Consider the following 21,138-nt stretch of genomic DNA (forward strand, 5'->3'; position numbering starts at 1 on the left):
TTGTAGGCATAATGGAGCCGTTTTTTCAGGCGTAATTCAAAGCGTAAAACGCCCGAATTGTCTGAAAACAGTGCGTGTGAACATACCCTAAGGGTAGGTGCACACGTAGTGACCAAAAACGTCTGAAAATACAGAGCTGTTTTCAAAGGAAAACAGCGCCTGATTTTCAGACATTTTTTGAGCAACTCGCGTTTTTCGCTGCGTTTTTCGCTGCGTTTTTCGCGCCGTTTAAACGAGGCAGCTGTTTTCTCCTGAAAACAGTCTGTGTTTTCAGACGTAAATGACAGCTAGCGTGTGCACATACCCTTAGGCTGGGTTCACACGACCTATTTTCAGGCGTAAACGAGGCGTATTATGCCTCGATTTACGCCTGAAAATAGGGCTACAATACGTCGGCAAACATTTGAATGGGTTTGCCGACGTATTGTGCAGACGACCTGTCTGTAATGGCAGGAAGGAGGTAAAGGGAACAAGTGAGCCCTAATCTACCCACCGCCCTGTCCCTGCCTACTTGCAACGACCCGCCCTAGGCGACGGGGTACAACTTGGCGGCGGTCCCTACGCTGTCTAAGTGCAAGGGAGAACAAACAGGGAACACGCAAGGGAAGGGGCAGTAGCCCACGGAACGCCGCGAGGAAACGGAGCGGTGAATGAGTCAGTCAGGATCAGGATGTAGTGGAGTATACCAACGAGAGCACGGAGCAGGAAGCAAGCCAGGGGCAAAGCGAAGCAGGATAAGCGGAACTGAAGCAAGGCAGAAGCACGGCAGAAGCAGGCTGGAGCAAGGCAGCAGTGGGGCCAGGAATCCAAGAAGAATAACAAGCACTGAGGAAGAGAACACGGCAGGTATAAATGGACAGGGGGCGGAGCTAACTCCGACTGACCAGGCCGCGATAGGCTCTCCCACTCCTGAGCCTGCCACCCTGGTTGGTGGGAGCCGGTGTCAGTCTAAGAGGTCTGGCCTCAGGTGTCGACTGATTAATCCCGGGAGTATACACAGACGTAGTACCTGGCAGATCCTTTACACTGTCATTTACGCGTCGTCGTTTGACAGCTGTCAAACGACGACGCGTAAATTGACTGCCTTGGCAAAGAAGTGCAGGGCACTTCTTTGCTACGTAATTTGAGCCGTTCTTCATTGAACTCAATGAAGAGCAGCTCAAGATATACGAGCGTCACAGACGCCTCGTATATTACGGGGAGGAGCATTTACGGCTGAAACGAGGCAGCTGTTTTCTTCTGAAAACAGTCTGTGATTTCAGCCGTTAATGCCTGCTATCGTGTGAACATACCCTTAACGAAAAACGTCTGAAAATACGGAGCTGATTTCAGAGAAAACAGCTCCTGATTTTCAGGCGTTTTTGAAGCTGAAAATGAAATTTGGAGCTTCTTCTGAGGCTTCTTTTCAGGCGCCTCAAGAAGTGACATGCTACTTCTTTTTACGGAGCGTATTTTTACGCTCCGTTTTTTTAAACAGACGCCAGAGTAAAAAGACACCACGTATGAACTAAATGCTGTTTTTCCCATTGATTTCAATGGGCAGATGTTTGTAGACGTTCAGCTTCTGTTTTTTCAGGCCTTTTTCGAGGCGTAAACACCCCAAAATACGCCTGAAAACACTGCGTGTGAACATACTCTTAAGCTACAAAGATGTGTTCAAGGTATCAGTTCAAGGGTATGTTCACACTTGGCGGATCAGCTGCGGATTTTCCGCAACAGATTTCATTGTGAAAAATCTGCAGCGTATTAAAGTAGCAGCAGACTGGATGAGATTTTAACAAATCACATCCACACAATGCGGAAATAATAATATTCCAATATGAAAATATGAAAATATGCACAAATTTACCTTTTATTCCGTAGCCTGTCAATTCATGCTGTGTAATCGACAGGTTTTCCCCATTAAATTTAATGGGGAGGTAAAACCTGTAATAAATAGCAAATGTTGCGATTTTTGCAACGGAAAATGCTGCAATTCCACTGCAAAAATCGTAAATCTGGAAAAAAAACAAAAATCCTTTTTTTTTTGCCTAAAACTAATTTTAAAAAAGCCAATACTGCCCTCACGGGCGTTTTCATAGAATCGCTTCCATCTGTTCTCCGTACAGACCGGTCTCCTGGGATGATATTTTATCCCATGTGACTGCTGTAGCAAATCACAGGTTATAGCAGTCACATGGGCTGCAGCGTCATCACAGGAGGCCGGGCTGCAAGGATAACAGAGGGCCGAGACGCTATGACAATGTGACAATGCCCGGGGGATAAGTATTGGCTTTTTGTTTTCTGCAGCAGAGATTCTGCCGAAAATCTGCACCACAATTTGGTGTGTTTTTTTGGCCGCAATTCCCTGTGGGTTCTAGGACGGATCCGCTGTTTACTTTTACATAGCGCATCTGCCTCTGTGAACATATCCAAACTGTAGCAAAGAACAACAATCAGTAGCAAAACTTAATTGCTCAGGCCCAGAATGCTGGGGAGGGGTACCTTAAAGGGTTGATTCCCTCCTTAAGGCCTGATTCACACGAGCGTATTTTACGTCCGTGTTACGGACATTAAAAGAACGGCCGTCACACGGATCTATGTAATTGAATGGGGCTATTCAGACATGTGTTGTTTTTCATGCAGCGTGTGTACGCTACGTGAAACTTACCTCAGGTCCTGTTTTTGTGCATTTTTGCGCACCACGCAGCCCATTAAAGTCAATGGGTGCGTGAAAACAACGGATAGCACACGGACATCATCTGTGTGCTGTCCCTTTTTTATCACGCACCAGTTGCTAAAGAGATGATGAGGAAAAAAAGAAAACACCTCCTTCAGGTTTTTTTGCTGACGTAAAAAACGCATGCCAGGGCCCCCCATAGCAATCGCAGCCCCACATAATTTTTATGATTTAAAGGTTGGTGGTTTCTGGTTTGGTTTCTTGCTCCCCACTCCTCTTTTATTATTACAGTTGGTATTTACCTGCATGGGTCAGGTATAGGTCAGCTGTACAGGAATGTACGAGCAGGTTCTGGAATTTTCCGCCTTGCGCTCGTGAAGCCCGCGCTTTTTACTGATTGGATAATGAGTGTCCGGCAGTGTTCCGGGCCGTTTGAAGAAGATTCAAGACAAGTCATGGAGGACCTTATGCAACAGCTATTACAGAGAGCGGAGTCAGCGGGAGGTGAGGAATGGCTAAGAAAATGCCTTAATGTAGCAGAGCTGCCACCGGAACAAGGAGGAAGACTACCACAGGATGTAACGGAGCGGAGTGAGGCGGTACTTACAGAAGAGGAGCCGGGCCTTACAGAGACTGACAGGAGGCCGACCAAGAGGACAAGGAGGAGCCGGGTAATTTACTCACCGCCTCCTCATGGCAGCAGGAGCAGAAGCAGTGGTCGTTCAGTCGGCCAAAGGGCGGAGTTTTGCCTGTCAGCAGAAGGGAGACAGCGTCAGCGGTCGGTGTCGTCAGAACGACGTGGGACAGTGACGAGGCAGAGTTTCCAGGGTCCTGCAGAGTCAGAAGGGCGGGAAAGCGCCTCACAGCAGCAGCGCAGTGCAGCTTCCCCAGGACGAGCTGCACAGCCTAGAGAGGGATTTCGTCAGGACCAGCAGGGCTTAGCTCCACCTGCCGGTTCAAGGTCGGGAGAAAATCAGCCTGCAATGGACCCAGCGAGTGGTGAGATGAATGCTAACCAAAATGTCTATCTTTTTAATTTTATGAAGGTTTTATCAGATTTTATTACTAAAGCTGCAGCTCCTAGTACAGCAGCTGGAGTATGGAGTGAACAGAACAGCTCAAATGATAAAGTGACAGAGAGTAATGGTAATACTTCTGTCATTTTGCCACAGGTTGCTGAGTCTGTTAATGTTGTTCCTTTATTAGACAGAGGTGCAGGAGTTGTAGAGACTTGTGTTAAGGAGGCAATTTCGTGTAAAGTGTCACCTTTAGGTTTTCATTTGTTGAAGAATATTAAGGAGCGCATTTGGCGTAATGAATTTATTGAAGTCTTAACACTATTGCCCTCAGCTAAGGAACATATTGTTCGTAGTGAGAAGAAAGATGAAAAGTACGAGGATGATAGGAAGCGTAGTATGCCAAGATCTTTTAATAATTGGTTACAGGCGTTTTGTATTTATTCTGCAGTTTTAGGTGAGAAATATCCGGATAAGTGTTGTGGTTTATTTCAACATATTGACATTATTCTTGAGGCTTATCGCAATTTTGGCGGTATGGCATGGTATAACTATGACGAAATGTTTAGACAGAAGTTGGCAGTTTACCCGTCCATTAATTGGGGGGTTAAAGATGTGGGTCTTTGGCTCAATCTAATGTTACCACAAAGATCTGCGCCGGTTAAACAGTAAAATGCTGCTCAAGGTAACCTTAGGAAAGGTGTATGTTTCGCTTTTAATGAAACAACTTGCAAATGGTTTAGTAGTTGTAGATATAAACACAAGTGTTCCTTTTGTGGGGGCGCTCACCCCATGTGTAGATGTTTCAAGAAAGCGAGTCAGTCAGCGCAGCAACAGCCAAGTACCAAGGAGTTGTTATCAAAAAGCATGGACGCCAGTGATGCTAATAAGAATGCGCCCATGGCTCGAGCGTTACCCAGACAGGGAGAAAGTGGAGCTCATTTTTAAGGGTTTCAATGAAGGTTTTGAAATTCCAATGTTTATTGGTCATGGCTGCTGCTGGGTTGAAAATTTGAAATCAGTAGATATGCATAAAGCTATTGTTAGGGAAAAGTTGTGTAAAGAATTAGAGTCAAGCAGGATCGCTGGCCCATTTAGTACTCCTCCATTTAATAATTTCAGGTTATCACCTTTAGGCGTAGTTCGTAAAAAGGAGGCTGGGTCTTTTAGACTAATTCATCACCTTTCTTACCCGGAGAAGACGTCTTTAAATGACGAGATAGATAAAGGAAGAGCGTCAGTTACATACGCTTCATTTGATCAGGCAGTGGCTTTATTAAGACAGTTTGGCCACAAAGCTCTATTAGCCAAGGCTGACATAAAATCAGCTTTTAGATTATTACCAGTTAAGCCTAGTGGCTTTAACTCTTTAGGTTTCCAGTTTGATGATGCATTTTATTTTGACAAATGCCTCCCGATGGGATTCTCAGTATCCTGTCATTATTTTGAAGCTTTTTTTACTTTTTTGCATTGGGTAGTTCAGGAACAGATGCATAATGGAGGTATATTACATTATTTGGATGATTTCTTGTTTGTTGGTTACGCTGATTCGTTTTCATGTTTAGAGTTATCAGATAAATTTATTGAAGTTGCTTGTTATTTTGGAGTTCCACTTGCTAAAGAAAAAACGGTTTTGCCCTGTTATTGTTTCGAGTTTTTAGGTATTGTTATAGATTCGGTTAATATGGAATTTAGATTACCAGTAGATAAGTTGTTAAAAATCAGAGTTTTGTTGGTTGAGCTGTTAGCAAAAAAGAAAACTACGCTACAGGAACTACAATCTTTACTTGGTTTATTAAATTTTGCTACCAGAGTTATTCCAATGGGACGCGTTTTTTCTAAGAGACTTTATTTTGCTACGCGGGGTTTGAAGTCGCCTAGGGCTCATATCAGATTATCGAGATACTTGAAAGACGATCTGGGAATTTGGCTTGAATTTTTGAGCAAATTCAATGGTCACAGTTGCTGGCAGCAAGATTTTGAAGATTCAGACTCGCTTTGTTTATTCACGGATGCAGCAGATAGTAGTGGCTATGGAGCATACTGGTGTGGTAGATGGTCGGCAGAGACTTGGCCGGATTCTTGGATATTGAATAAAGTTAACAAGAATATAGTGTTACTCAAACTTTTTCCTGTGCTAGTTGCTATTGTAATTTGGGGTTTTGAATTTAAAGATAGAAGAATTTGTTTGTTTACAGACAACAAAGGAGTTGTATTTGCTATAAATACGTTGTCATCAAAATGTGATCTTACCACTAAGCTGTTAAGACATTTGGTACTGTGTTGTCTATCTTTTAATATATGGTTGAAAGCGAGTTATATTGAAGGAAGAAGTAATAATTTAGCAGATTCTCTGTCTCGTTGTCAGTGGCAGAAGTTTCGAGAGCTGGCTCCGGAGGCAGAGGAAGAAGGGATCCCATGCCCAATTCATTTGTGGGACTTGATCTGGGATTGATTTCTTCTAATATTAGAAATTCATTAGCACCTAGAACATGGGCTGAGTATTCAGCTGCATGGAATGATTGGCTTTCCTTTTGTGCAAATTTAGAGGTCGATTATTTACATGATGATGTTGGTCTATTTTTATTATTTATCTGTGATTTAATTCAGAATGAATTTTCTGCATCTTACATTTCAAAAATCCTGGCAGGAATCTCATTTTTTAGGAAATTATTGGGTTCACAACCAATCAATTATTTTCCAGTCAGGCAATTACTGAAGGGTTATCGGAGGAATTTTTCTTGCTCCGATGGTAGGAGACCTATTTCTGTTGATCTTTTGAGTAAATTGTGGTCTGCTTTGGAGCGGATTTGTTTTGACAGTTTTGAAGTTTGTTTATTTCGCACAGCGTTTGTAGTCGCCTTCTTTGCAGCATTAAGAATAGGTGAATTAGTATCGATTAATAAAAAAGTTAGTTCTGGCTTAGATTGTAAAGATGTTCAGTTGGGAAGTTCGTTTGCATCTATTTTCTTGAGAAAATCAAAAACGGATCAGTCTGGTCATGGTTTCTGGATTCGTCTAAATAAGTTCGAAGGCTCTGAAATTTGTCCGGTACTAAATATTCAGGAATAGTTTAAAATTAGACCTGCAGTTACAGGCCCCTTTTTGTTACACCAGGATATGTCTCCATTAACTAGGTTCCAATTTACTTCAATTTTTAAGAAATGTTTCGTTTCGTTAGACTTGGGTGCTTTTAAATTTTCATCCCATTCTTTTAGAATTGGGGCTGCTACGGAAGCAGCCAGATTAGGTTTGGATGAATCAATAATTAAGCGTATAGGTTGATGGGAATCAAACAGATTTAGACTATATATTAGACCTGACTTGTTGATTATGAATTAATTATTATTTCCTTTAGGTAAAAAATTAGTGGTCTGGATAGTTGGCCACTCTTTTATCTATTGGGCTCAGAAGAGAGCAAGCAAGCGGAGCTTTTCAGAGAATTTATCTTTTGATCCGAATGTTTTTAATATTTTTTGGTGGGGTATAAGAGGATTACAGTGGAAGAGAGTTATGGCTGAATTGAAGAAACTGAATTCGTCTTGGCCATGTCCGGACGTTTTAATAATTCATATCGGTGGTAATGACATTGGAAAAGTTAGGACATTAGAGCTAATTTGGGAAATGAGAAGAGATTTAGCTGTAATACAATGTATGTTTCCCAGTTCTGTTTTAATTTTTTCGGAAATTGTTCCTCGATTATTATGGACAGGTAAGGTATATTTCATATTTAGAGAAAATAAGAAAGAGAGTCAATCGAGCAATGGAGAAGTATTTACCCTCTTTAGGGTTTTTTTTCATACAGACATATTGATCTGGAGGGTTTTACATCAGGCCTTTATAGGTCAGATGATATTCATCTTTCTGAAGTGGGGATTGATATTTTTAATTTACGTCTGCAAAATGTTATTGAAAAATGGCTGCGATCTTTGGGGGGGGGCCATGTATCGATGATTCATGGCTTGTGGGGTTTAGTCTCCCAGCTAATGCTGGGGGGACTTGGTTCAATAATTTGATGATGATTGATTACTGAATTTTCAATAATTTTATGGTTATGTTGGATTGAATTATTTATTCTTGGGTAACCCTTAATAAACATCACGGCCTATATTTCCAATTATAAAGTTGTGGTTGTCATTTATTTGTATGTTTATATGTTGGGGTTTGTGTTACCATGACATATGCGCGTAAACAACGCAGACACGCACCGTACACTGATGCCACACGGAACTGCAATGCAAGAAAAATGCTGCATTTTTTACACGCGCAAAACGGACACCTTCGTGTGAATAAGGCCTAACAATTAGATTTTTTTTTTCCCTCTAGGTTTAAAGGGGTGATCCGGGATGTGAAAATTTTTAGTAGGGGCTGAAAATTTAATAAATGAACCAAAAAATAAATACTTACCTATCCTTGCCCCCGGCGATCCAGCTCTGATACTCTGTTAGGCTGGGTTCACACGACCTATTTTCAGACGTAAACGAGGCGTATTATGCCTCGTTTTACGTCTGAAAATAAGGCTACAATCTGTTGGCAAACATCTGCCCATTCATTTAAATGGGTTTGCCGACGTACTGTGCAGACAACCTGTCATTTACGCGTCGTTGTTTGACAGCTGTCAAACGACGACGCGTAAAAATACAGCCTCGTCAAAAGAAGTGCAGGGCACTTCTTTCAGACGTAATTTGAGCCGTTCTTCATTCCTCAATGAAGAGCAGCTCAAAATTTACGGCTGTCAGAGAAGCCTCGCAAAATGTGAGGAGGAGCTTTTACGTCTGAAACGAGGCTGCTGTTTTCTCCTGAAAACAGTCTGTCTTTTCAGACGTAAAAGCCTGCTACCGTGTGCACATACCCTTAGCACTCCTGGTGGTTTACATGCGGTTTTACCTGCAGATTTAGGGTATGTGCACACAACCTCTTTTCAGATGTAATGGAGGCGTTTTACGCCTCGAATTACGCCTGTAAAGACGGCTACAATACATCAGCAAACATCTGCCCATTGATTGCAATGGGTCTTACGATGTTCTGTGCAGACGAGCTGTCATTTTACCCGTCGCTATCAAAATACGGCACGTAAAATGACGGCTGGTCAAAAGAAGTGCAGGACACTTCTTGGGAGGTTTTTGGAGCCGTTTTCTCATATTCTCTAGACTCTATTGAAAACAGCTCCAAAAACGGGCGTAAAAAAATGCAGCAAAAACGCCGTGAAAAACGCAGCGAAAAACGCGAGTAAGGTTATGTTCACACGCACTAATTACAGACGTAATTCGGGCGTTTTTGCCCCGAATTACGTCCGAAAATAGCGCCTCAATAGCGCTGACAAACATCTGCCCATTGAAAGCAATGGGCAGACGTTTGTCTGTTCACACGAGGCGTAATTTACGCGCCGCTGTCAAATGACGGCGCGTAAATAGACGCCCGCGTCAAAGAAGTGACCTGTCACTTCTTTGGCCGTAATTGGAGCCGTTATTAATTGACTCCAATGAATAGCAGCGCCAATTACGTCCGTAATGGACGCGGCGTTCAAGCGCCTGCACATGCCGTTACGGCTGAAATTACGGGGATGTTTTCAGGCTGAAACATCCCCGTAAATTCAGCCGTTACGGACGCCCTCGTGTGAACATACCCTAACTCAAAAAAACGTCTGAAAATCAGGAGCTCCGTATTTTCAGACGTATTTTGTTAATCGTGTGAACATACCCTAAAGGGTATGTTTACACGGCTTATTTACGGACGTAATTCGGGCATTTTCCACCTCGATTTACGTCCGAAAATGCGGCTCGATAGCGTCGCCAAACATCTGCCCGTTCATTTGAATGGGTCTTACGATGTTCTGTTCCGACGGTCATTTTTTTTACGCCCCGCTGTCAAAAGGCGGGGAGTAATAGACGCCCGCGTCAAAGAAGTGCCTGTCACTTCTTCAGACGTTAAATGGAGCCATTTTCCATTGACTCCATAGAAAAACATCTCCATTTACGTCCGTAATTGAAGCAGCGAAAAGCGCCTCAACATGCCATGACGGCTGAAATTACGGAGCTGTTTTCTCCTGAAAACAGCCCCGTAATTTCAGCCGTAATGGACGCTGCTGTGTGAACATACCCTAAGAGTTAAACATTGTTTGTAGCAAAGTATATGCGCCCTAGTTAGCTTCAGTGTAGGGAAGTCCACTCGTTCTATAAAAACAAAATAAACTAAAAAAATAACGTTTTGGGTAGCATCCTATTGCTTTTAGTTAGGGAATTATATTTTTATTTTGTTCTTTTCAAGTTTTCAAACTTTCTTTTTTTTGCTGTATATATATTTTTTTCAACTTACCATCTATGTGACTCGCTTATTAACGTTTTCTACCAGGCATTATGCAATATTGTGTGTCGTGTTATGTTATATGAAGAAAATGAAAATGTATTCCCTTGCATTCACATAGTCGGACAGTGTAGAGGGAAGTTTGAGTACATTATGCATTGATTTTTGACTGGAACAATATCTATCCCTCATATCTTTGTGTTGGATTTTACTATATACGTTAATCTATGTGAGAAACTGGCATTGGGAAAAGTGCTGGCAGTCTCGGAGTTAACAAGAACAAAACCTGGAGGCTGAATGAAAGAACAAGGAAATTAAGAGGAGACTTCAGTCAGCTGCTGGTGTATAAACCAATAAAACTGCAAGAAAGTCAATCCAGGAAGCAGCATAGAATCCAGCAAAAGCGTAAGTCCCCTACATATGAATATCCTAAAACGCTGTAAAAGTGGTGTCCCTATAGTCTTATGTGAGTGAACCTGATGCATGTTCACCTAGGAGATCATTATACCATTGTCTATGTGATTTACTATGTGTATGTATTGTCTTTGTTCTGTTTTTGTAAATGTAATATGTAGGACAGTGTGACAGAGTGATACGATGTTTATTATAATGCTCTGGGGTAAAGTTTATTCTGTAACTAGCAGAAGACAACTCATGTTAGTAGCCACTTATCAATATTGTGAGACTGTAGCTGGATGAGTCCCGTAGGAAAGCTCTATTTCCCCAAGACACTATCTTACGGAATGGAAGGGCTTGTGCACATGGCCGTATCGAATATCCATGTGGTATGGATCCGTTTTGACAAGAACAATTCTATGTCCACATTCTGTACTTCCATGTGCCTCGTAGTCCATACAGATCTATTTAGAGGAAGGTGGCAGGTTCGATCGTATTGGTGGCAAGATTAGAGAATACTGAATGTGTTTTGGCTTCATAATGTGGATCGTTGGGGGCTCTATGTGCCACTGTCCAGGATTGAAGATATGGAATATTTTCGTTTAGTTAGTGCTCCTAAACATTATGGATTAGTGCAGAAACTCCTTGCAGGTCCTTACTGCATATACATTGGATATGGAATTGGTCCAATGCCACGGGACTCACGTTTAAGCTGACCATACACCTGAAATAACTATCGTCCAAACACATGTTTGGCATGTAAGATATGGGAACTGAATCCCCAAGTAAAACAGGGCTTTAGTATGGCCTAATGTCCTTGGTTATCACCTTGGCCTCATAACCTTATGTGCTTTATTTATGGTATACTGCGCCCTTAAGCGTTATGGTCCCTCTGTCTCGTATTGTTGTTGCTGTGACTGTATTTTATTTCCTCCTAGAGGTGGGTTTTGTACCATAGTGAACTAGCCGTGGTCTGACAATGAAGGCAGGAGAAATGCCGCATTGGAAAAGAAGGGTGTCTATCTTCTAACAAAAATGCTGTGTACATAGTTTATTATCGTCTGATGTAAGGCAGGTGCTTGACTTGTTCACACACACATTTGTGATGCTGCATTGGGCTTGCTCTGTAGTAGGGTGAGAATAGACGCATGCTCTAGTGTGCGTGCTTCATCATGCCTGGGGGGGTGCTAACCCTATAAAAGAGTGGTTAGCCCACCAGTCTGAGTTCAGTGTTGGGAGGAAGTTGGCATGACCTGAGCCGTGGTCTGTGAGGATTGTTTCTGCTGGAGGGGAAGTCATAAGAAGCTGCTTTGGAGGTAGGAGTGAGTTAGACCAACTACTTGGAGCTGGATCTTGGGAGCCTTGGAGGACTGTCTTAGGGCCTGCTCACATTAGCGTTGTGTTTCTATTGAGGGGTTCCATCGGTTCCGTTTACATCACCATTGATCTCAATAGTGATGGATACTCTGCTAATATATTCTGTTTGTCACCGTTCTGTAAGGGTCCTGTCTTTTTTTTTTACTAAATCAATAGCGCAGTGTCCAGCAGTAGTGCATATCTAAAGGGAGAGTTGATCCATGTGGAGGCCTATAGAGGCTTGTATACAAAGCAGCCAGCAAAAAGGGCAGTACGCCAGTAGTATACAGATGCAGCCACCTGGGCTACATTAAATAACTGTCTGCTGGTCACCTAAAAAAAAAACAAGCCAGGTCACTCCTCAATTGATTGCCTCATCTTTTGATTGTATTTGTAATACCTTTTTGTAAGAAAGATTTTGTACTATTTGGAACCTGTGGATTTCTTTGATAAATCAATAAAAAAACAATGTTCTAAAAAAAAGACATCCATCCTGCCTGAATCGTAACCAAGACTGTGCCTCTGTGTAGTGAGAAGATTGTATGTATTTTTTTGCAACCAATTTTTGTGCCTTCCAGACAGAAATATACATAATAATTGTGGAAGTGAGTAGCATCAGCACTAGTAAAATAATTGTATGTGTTTTTTAATTGCAAAGTTAAAGTTGGCCATTAAACTTCCTTCTTCGTTTCATCTCTTTCCTTGACATTCATGTGGGGGTTCCACCCTCTCTCACCTTACAAGCTCACTCCTGTTTCTCCCAACTCCACTAAAAACATACATGCTCGGCTGAGTACGTCTGTTTATTCCGATGGGGAGAGGGAAATGGGCCCCTACCAGATACATCTGGAAGTGGCTCACCTCCTGTGAAAACATAGGATTGGGCATGTTGAAATTCTTTCTGGCGTGAAGGGAGAGTCCTGTTGCCCCTCCCCTACGAATTAAATTGTTGGCCGATCGTGCCAAAATCGGCGAGTTTCGCCATCTTCTGTGTATGGGCACCTTAGGCTTGAAATGCAATTTTGAAAAATATTGGCAAATCCTAGTCAATTTTGACAAGCACCACTGACCTCTCATGCGTATAGGGCCAGGGCCGTTCTTAGAGGTATGCGACCTGTGCCATTGCACAGGGTGCATCCCTTTAGCAGGTGGAAGAGGGCTCTGTGCTGGCTCCCTTCCCCCTGCTTGTTTCAAAAGCCCCGGCGACACAGCAGCCGCCTTTCCGCCCCAGCGCTTCTTCACTCAGTGGCGTTGCTTCCGCTGTAGCAGCCAAAGCGGCTACTAGCGGTGACAGCGGGCATGAGGGCACCCGTGCCACTATAGCAGAGCAGGAGGTATTTCCCTGCTCTGCTATCCACTAGCGCCACTGTAGCTCCCTCAAGGAGCAGAGTTCCCGTGTGGCCGGGGATTGCTCTCTTGGAGCCTTCCGCTTGACGTGTCTATCCATATATGGACAGTGAAATAAGGGGCAACTCCTTAAGCAGAATACACGGTCACAATCGTCCACAGCGTTGCCGACTCTGTGAATGGGGATTCCACTCTAGGAGAAGCCCTAGACGTCACTGTCCATAAATGGACACAGGCTACAGGGGCTTCTCCTGGAGCGGAAACCCCGGTCACAGCATCGGCAGCGCTGTGGACAGGGATTCCACTTCAGGAGTTGCCCCTGATGTCACTGTCCATATATGGACAAAGACATCCAGCAGAGCGCTCTAGGAGCGGAATCCCCTGGCCACGGGGATTCCGCTCCTTCAGGGAGCTACAGTGGCGCTACCTACCAGGGAGCTACAGTGGCGCTACCTACCAGGTGGCTGTGTGGCGCTACCTACAGGGGGAATCTGTGAATGGCGGGCTGATGGTCTTCAAGTGGATTCCACCTCTGAGCTCCAATTGAAATTAATAGGAGGCGGGAAATACCTGCGGCGCTTGTTTGGAGTGCTTTTTTGCCTGCGTCTTTTGCACTAGCTTCAACGGCCTTAAAAAAATAAATAAAAAATAAACGCAAAAGGTCAAACTGTCAATTCAAAATTCCTGAAGGAATTTTGTGGCAGATTATTTTTCTTTTGCCTTACAAAAAACGCTGTTTGAACATACCCTACGAGTGTAGTGCTTGTTTTTTGCCGTTTTCTGTCTTTCTCAAAACAATTTTTGGTAGAGGTGCCCTGAGGAAATGTTATTTTTCCAGTGGTGCATAGAGTCTGAAAAGGTTGGGAAAACTCTGTACTAGGCTACAGGATCACACTGGGCTATGCAAGGATCCCACGGAGCAGCTCAGTTCGTCGTGGGAACGGGGCCTAGGTGAGTACAATATTTATTTATTTTTGGGGAGGGCACTGCCTACAAGGAGGAGGTGGGGGATTATGGCACTGCCTACAGGGAGGCCTTATGGCACAATCTACAGGGGGGCAATATCTACAAGGGGGGGGGGGGGAGTGTGTGGCAACCAGGGGAGGGGGGCATTATACTGTGGGGGTCACTAAGCGTAATATACTGTGTATCACTTAGGGGGCAAAATGCTGTGTGGGCACAATTAGAGGACAAAATATTGTCCCTGAAGGAGTTATAATATATTATATTCCTATTATACTGTATGGGGGGCACTAAAGGGGCATTATACTTTGTGGGGACACTATACTGTGGGGCATTATACTTTTTTTTTTATATGATGAGGGTGGGGTGCTGAAAGAATTTTGCACGGGGTGCCATCTATCCTAAGGCCGGCCCTGTATAGGGCACACTGACTTTACCCTGACTTCTGTTAGGGAAACAAGGATCTGTCATTTTAGGTGTCTGATCTTTAGTTCCTTGTAAAACTATTACATTACAGCTGCTGATCTCTCTAGCTTAGGGCATAAAACACGCATGTTTGCCCAATCCAATCGTGCGTGTTTATGTGGGAGTCGGGGTAGATTGACATTTAGGACAAGAAAGACTTCAGCAAACAGCAATCCAAATGCATGTTCAGGCTTAGGCCACGTTCACACAGCAGTATTAGGGAATTATTTTGCATCAGCGTTTGTAAGCAAAAACCAGGAGTGGATCTTAAACACAGCAAGAGGTGAAAATCTTTCCATTACACTTTTCTCAGTGTAGGTTCCGCTCCTGGTTTTGGCTTACATATACTGACCAATGTACTGCCGTGTGGAAGTGGTATTAGTCCACCCCTGTATATGAGCAAAGATATAGAAGCACGGGCTCGTGACTACCGGCAGTTCTAGCCTTAATGCTAACCTTACCACTGTAAACCACAAACAAAGGTGGTCTTTGTGTTGGTAAAAATGATAGCACACACTACACAATAATAATAATTTTATGCATTAAGCGTTAACATTTTCTGCAGAGTTTTGATAAAGCAACCCCATTGTATAAACACACAAACTGATGTTGTTGTTTTTTTTTTTTTTTTTTATACTCTTCGAAATGGAGCCATTTATTTTTAGGCGTTTTAAAATAATACTCTTTAACTTGCATACAGACACCACACGAAGTAACATAGTAAAGGTATCAGCAGTGGTAGACAAAGACAGCTGAGGGCCCCTGTGTAAGAACAGTATATGGGCCCCTTGTTCTTCAATATTTCATCATAAAGCCATTAAATTCATCATCAAAGGGATTTACATGCACTATTACAGAAAGGTGATAGTGGGCGCTCTTACCTACTGGGCCCCTGTGCAGCTGCACAGGTTGCACTAATGGAATGTCCATCCCTGTGTGTCAGCACTGTTGAGTTTGACCCCTTTTATAACAATGCAATAATGTTTAACATAAATTGTGATGCACCTTATCAAATCTGCCTTCATTTCAGGGTGAAGAATGGGATTGACAAGAAGGCACAGGTAACTATCTTTAAGCCATCATATGTACATCATGTATTGCTTTTAAGGTACTCTAGAACCACTCTTTGCAATAAGTAAAGATATGGCAGGAGTGGTTATAAAGTATGAGATGCCCCATAACAAATATAAAATGTAGGTTCCTAGATGTGCTGCTTAATGGCATCACACACTTGACCACCCACAAGATGAGGTCCTGGGGACCCCATTCCTTTTTCACTTATTGTTAACATTGCACTACCTGGGAGACCGCATCCATGTATAGGTTCTCACTACTCATTAACTTCTTAGGCCCCCTGCACACGACCATGCCTGTAATCACTGTCCGTGATTATGTGCACTGTCTGCCACCCGCATTTGTGGGACGTGCTCCCACTACAAAGTATGAGAGCACGTTCTGTAAAAAGCAAAAAATAGGACATTTTCTATCTTTTGCAGAGCCTTTCTACGGCACGGACGCCTTCCTGTAAATATACAGGAAGGTGTCCGTGGGCAATAGAAGTGAATGGGTCCGTAATTGTGTTCCATAGTTACAGATGAATTCTACAGTCGTGGGCATGGAGCCTTAGTCTACATTCAGAGGAGCATTCAGACAGCACACAGATGTCGCCCATGAGTTTTCAGGCACGCATAGAGTTCAATGGCCAACTAGGTGCATAAAAAAACTCACCAATATAGGACATGCAGTGAGTTTCACGCAACACACTCGCTGCTTAAACTCACGCGTGTCTGTGTGCTGCGAGTTATTTCAACACCCACGGACAAGGAACATGCTTGTCTAAATGAGCTCTTAAGGACTGGCCTATTTTGGACCTTAAGGACCAACTAATTATTTTTTATTTTTTGTCATCCCATTGCGAGCCATAACTTTATTTATTTTTCTGTAGCTGTACGAGGGCACAATTTTGGGATATAAACAATTTTATTTATTAGCTTTTATAATTTTTGGGGAGAATGCAAAAAATAAAAACTGCAATTAAAAAACTTTATTCTACAGGTTCTTACTAATATGGTGATACCAAATAACTATAGGTTATTTTTATGTTTTTGTACAATAAAAACATGTTTTATAGAAAAGTCATTTTTGCGTTTCTGCATTCCGAGAGTCATATTTAATTTTTTTTAATTTTCCCTTGATGTAGCCGTGGAAGGCTTGTAGTTTTATTGGTATCTTTTTGGAGTACACATAATGTATTGACTTTTAATTTTGCCCAAGACCCTCCCCAGACATTGATTTAGCTTGTGTGCATGGTAAAAAAAAAATAATCATTGGAAACTGTTGACCACAGAGGCCCTACAATGACCTATGTTTTAGGACCTATTGTGTCAGAAACGGATTTTGGGAATACATCTGTTATGTGTATTCCAAAATTATTAGTGGGTGCACAAATCGTTTAACCAGTACAATTCCTATAGACTATGCAGGTGAAAATGGTAATGTAGTAACGTGACAACACCACAAAAATATGGGACTATAACCAGCACTAAGACCAATATATATAAGAATAATTATTTATTAATATATACTAAAATTTACCATAAAAATCATAAGTACTATGCACATGCTTCATAGACCTACCAGAGGCTAGTCCTACAAATTAACTAGAACAAGTAATAATTACAAATATGAAAATGTAATAAACTAAGTCATGATATGCATAATGTATAGATGGTTAGAAGCATGATTCTGGTAAGTACAGTAATACTGTGTGGGACCAGCAACATATAGATCCAAAGTTCCAATGGAAATTAGAAGCCAAGAATGGGTTGGACTGGGGAGCAGGTTATATAATATATTGCAACTGGGCTTTTTTCAATAATGGCAACCGGAGAAATTGGGATTCAAAAGTATTTTAATGCTCAAAACACCAACAAATCTGTTGCAGGAGCAAGTGCCGCATAAACAATAGGATGTATGTAGTATAGTGTATTTTCCGGTTTTGCCATTATTCAAGAGTCCAGTTGCAATATATTATATACCCCGCTCCCCAGTCCAAACCATTCTTGGATATTATTATTTTTTTTTTTTTTATATGACTTTGGTCTGAGTTTTATTATGGTGCCATATTTTTTGTGGTTTTGTCAATTGACATATATTGAGATAGTAAATACCATTTATTGTACTAGGACCGATTTTCGGTGTTTGTTAAACTATTTTTTTATGCCGTTTTATGAATTGTACCATGCACAATACTTTTATTTTAATTCTATTTTATCTGCTTTAGGGTTTTTCTGGTTTTGTTGCATTTAGCCGGTGACATACTTATAATGGCATCAAATCCTAAACCCAACTTTGTGCTAATGCTTGCTGATGATCTTGGCATTGGAGATATTGGATGCTATGGAAATGTCACAATAAGGTATGCTAACATTTTAAAAATATTTGAGCACTATTGTGATTTTTGTGACCTTTTTCAAAGAGATGGTAAAAAAAAATAATGTTATACTTTATAATGAAGCTTCCTGATCTGGAGACATATACCACTGAGGCGAAAGTCTTGTAGATATAATTCTAGTGGCTTCACGTCACTTGTAATGAATACACACCATCGTGTTTGTTTGTTTTTTTCTGAATAGGTCCAAAATTAAATTTTTGGTTCTTCGTAACAGTGTTTTCATCATTCAAATCTCCTGTACAGATATAGAATTAAGAGACTAAATTCTGTCTGCCTGCAGCTGCCACTAGAGGGAGCTTACAACATACTGGGGCAGATTTATTATTTGGACAGCGTAAACTTAAACCAGGCAGTCAAATGATGCGCTAAATTCATCACTGGTGCACACTGTATGATAAATTTGGCGCATCTTGCTCAACATGTTAGACACTTTTCTCTTCCTTATACCTCTTGGTTGGCTTAGTTTACAAAGTTTGGCACAAGTCAGCACACTTTAAGCCATGCCCCCTTTTCTATACACTTTTGAAAAGTGTCTAGTGAGATGCAAACCTCTTTAGTGCAAATTAATAATTTGTCTGATTTGCGCTAAAAAAAAAAGACTCCTCTTAGGCCAGAATTGTGGCACTACAAGAATAGTAAATCTGCCCCCACTGTCTTTTACTAAGATCCCCACAAAGTGGCAGCTGCAGTTAGCAAGAATTTTCTCTTAACTCTATGCAGGGGTTTTGTGCACTGTAGAAGTATAATGGAGCTGTGACTTGTATAAAAATATACAAAAAATTAATCCATACAGAATTCTGGGTCCAAAAATTACATGATGGTAAAAGTTTTGCAATGATTTATTTTCTAGGCTTGTTTACAGTCGTGTTTTACGATGGTTATGGTTGCGTACATTAGAGGAAGAACAAAATGTATTTCATATTTTTGTTTTACACCAGGAACAATTGCTACAGTGGGGGTGATTTATTTATTTTGCATGTAAAACCACTCCTATCAAAAGCAAAAAATTAAAACTGAAAATATATTTCTTTTATTTAGATAAAATATAATTTTTATTTTTTTTTCTAATATATATAAGGACACCGAATATTGACAGACTTGCAAATGATGGAGTGAAATTAACCCAACACCTTGCAGCGGCACCATTATGTTCACCAAGCAGAGCTGCCTTTATGACCGGACGGTATCCACTTAGGTCTGGTAAGTAAATATTATCTCATCTCAAATACATGGGTTTAAAATGTGGTCAAATTCAATAGCAAATAGTGATGCAACCTTCATTGCAATATCCAATATTGTACAGATGTAGGGAAACCGAATTTGTCAGTTAAAGATGACCTCTTCTGACAGGTCTGCTTTAGCAAATATTTATTTTCCCCATTTTCTAAGAACTGTTGTGCCATTCCTCTGTTATTCCTTCTGGAAATGTATGAATAAATTGACAATTGGGTGTTAACCATTCCCCTGGTCTAAGGGGTGCGTCCCCACCCAATCTCACTCTGTCAAAACTGATTGGACGTTGTCAGTTTGTATAGGAACAGAACTCCAACTGGTAACATATTGGGCAACAGGGGTCCTAACCAGGAGCCGACAGACCCTCTGGTCACAGCTAACACCTTAAACTCAGTGTACTGGTTAACTTTATACATGAGGTACATCTACTAAAATAAACTTAAATCAACCCTCCAGTCCCAGGACAACATTTTACTGGTTATATGAAGTAAAATTACCTGGTGCCCTCCAGTTGTGCCCCTCTGCAGTTTTAGGGTCCCCTCTGCTGTCCCAAAATGGCTGCAGTGCTTCTTAGACTGAGTCAGACACTCCCACTGTTCTCGGATTGGACAGAGCTGCTCACGTGTTCAGGCGTTTCAGCCACACCCATTGCAAACAGGTCCTTAAAATGAAGCACACAGATGTGCAAGTAGTACGGATTGTACACTGCCTCGGTCAACTGTAAATGCTATTATTGTGAAGTGGGAGTATCTAGGAATAACCAATCAGCTAAGAAGCAGTAGACCTCACAACTCACAGAGCAATGACATTGAATGCCAAAGTGCGTTGCACATAAGTCTTCTATCCTCTGTTGCATCACTCGCTACAGCCTTCCAGACTGTGCGCATGCCACCATCCTGCAAAGGCCAGGGGGGGGGGGTTTACCTATAACCCTTAAATAATTAGACCGACACCAATTTCCTTTTAACGTGGGTTGACTCGAGGGTCGGCCACAGCTTTATTTATTTATTATCCAATTACCACATAACTTATTATCCGTTTCATACCCGTATGCCAGCCTGCCTAGGGCAGGGCATGTAGGTCACTTCTTTTATAACAAAATACCGCCACGAGGAGGATGCGCATTCTCAACTGCACACCCCTCCTCCCCCACGACCCCCGGTCAACCTGAACAAAGCCTCCTCCATGCCATCCTGGAGACCGGACAAAAAGATGTCCAGCCCAATATCCGTGAGGTGCACCCCATCCGGCAACAGTAAACACCTATTATCCCCTTCCAACTGCCTATGCCGAATAACCACCCCCCCACCAGCTCTGACATACCTCGAGACCCTGGTGTTCAACAGGCGCCTCCCCCTTTCAATAGCGTTAAGATCACGCGCTCCCGCCCATTCCGCCCGCGGAATCACCTCAGACCATACTAAAACCAACTGGGAGAAGAACGACGTAAACCTTTCCAAATCGGACTGAATCAACGCTATCAGCTCGCCCAACCGCACCGAACACAGGTCGTTCCCTCCAACATGTATCACCAACACAGTAGGAGCCGCCCGCTGCCTACTAATCGCTACCACTTCAGGTAAGACATCCAGCCATCTTAGTCCACGAACTCCTCTCCAGTGCACATCAGATCCCAGGATCCCCAACGAAAGACCTCCTGGCCGTATAGAAGCCCGCCGTTCAGCCCAAAAGACAGGAATGGCCGATAATCCAAATAACCAGACGAGGACCTGCAATAAACATAATATTAATGTAAAATCAAATCCGGGCGAATATAACCAGCAAAACACTCAGAACGCCAGCGCCCTATGCACCGAACCTCCCCATCGGGCAAACCCAATTCGCTGGCCGTAGTAGCAGCACCTATCCGGAATGAGTGAGTACCAAACTCCTTGGGGGGAAACCCAGCCCTGGATAAGGCGGACCTGAACACCGCCGTGAACTGG

General features: G+C 42.3%; 1 protein-coding gene across 1 annotated transcript in view; it reads left to right on the forward strand.

Annotated features, from left to right (window-relative positions):
* The first annotated feature begins 10,318 nt into the window (after positions 1–10,318).
* Positions 10,319–21,138, forward strand: part of LOC142743326 (arylsulfatase H-like) — a 33,564-nt gene continuing 22,744 nt past the window's right edge. The window contains exons 1-4 of the mRNA XM_075853986.1: positions 10,319–10,383; positions 15,536–15,566; positions 17,789–17,923; positions 19,038–19,159. Coding sequence (XP_075710101.1) covers positions 15,544–15,566; positions 17,789–17,923; positions 19,038–19,159 — 280 coding nt within the window. The 5' untranslated portion in view covers positions 10,319–10,383; positions 15,536–15,543. The remainder of the gene's footprint in view (positions 10,384–15,535; positions 15,567–17,788; positions 17,924–19,037; positions 19,160–21,138) is intronic.

The sequence above is a fragment of the Rhinoderma darwinii genome, chromosome 2 (genome assembly GCF_050947455.1).
Source record: "Rhinoderma darwinii isolate aRhiDar2 chromosome 2, aRhiDar2.hap1, whole genome shotgun sequence".
Taxonomy (NCBI): domain Eukaryota; kingdom Metazoa; phylum Chordata; class Amphibia; order Anura; family Rhinodermatidae; genus Rhinoderma; species Rhinoderma darwinii.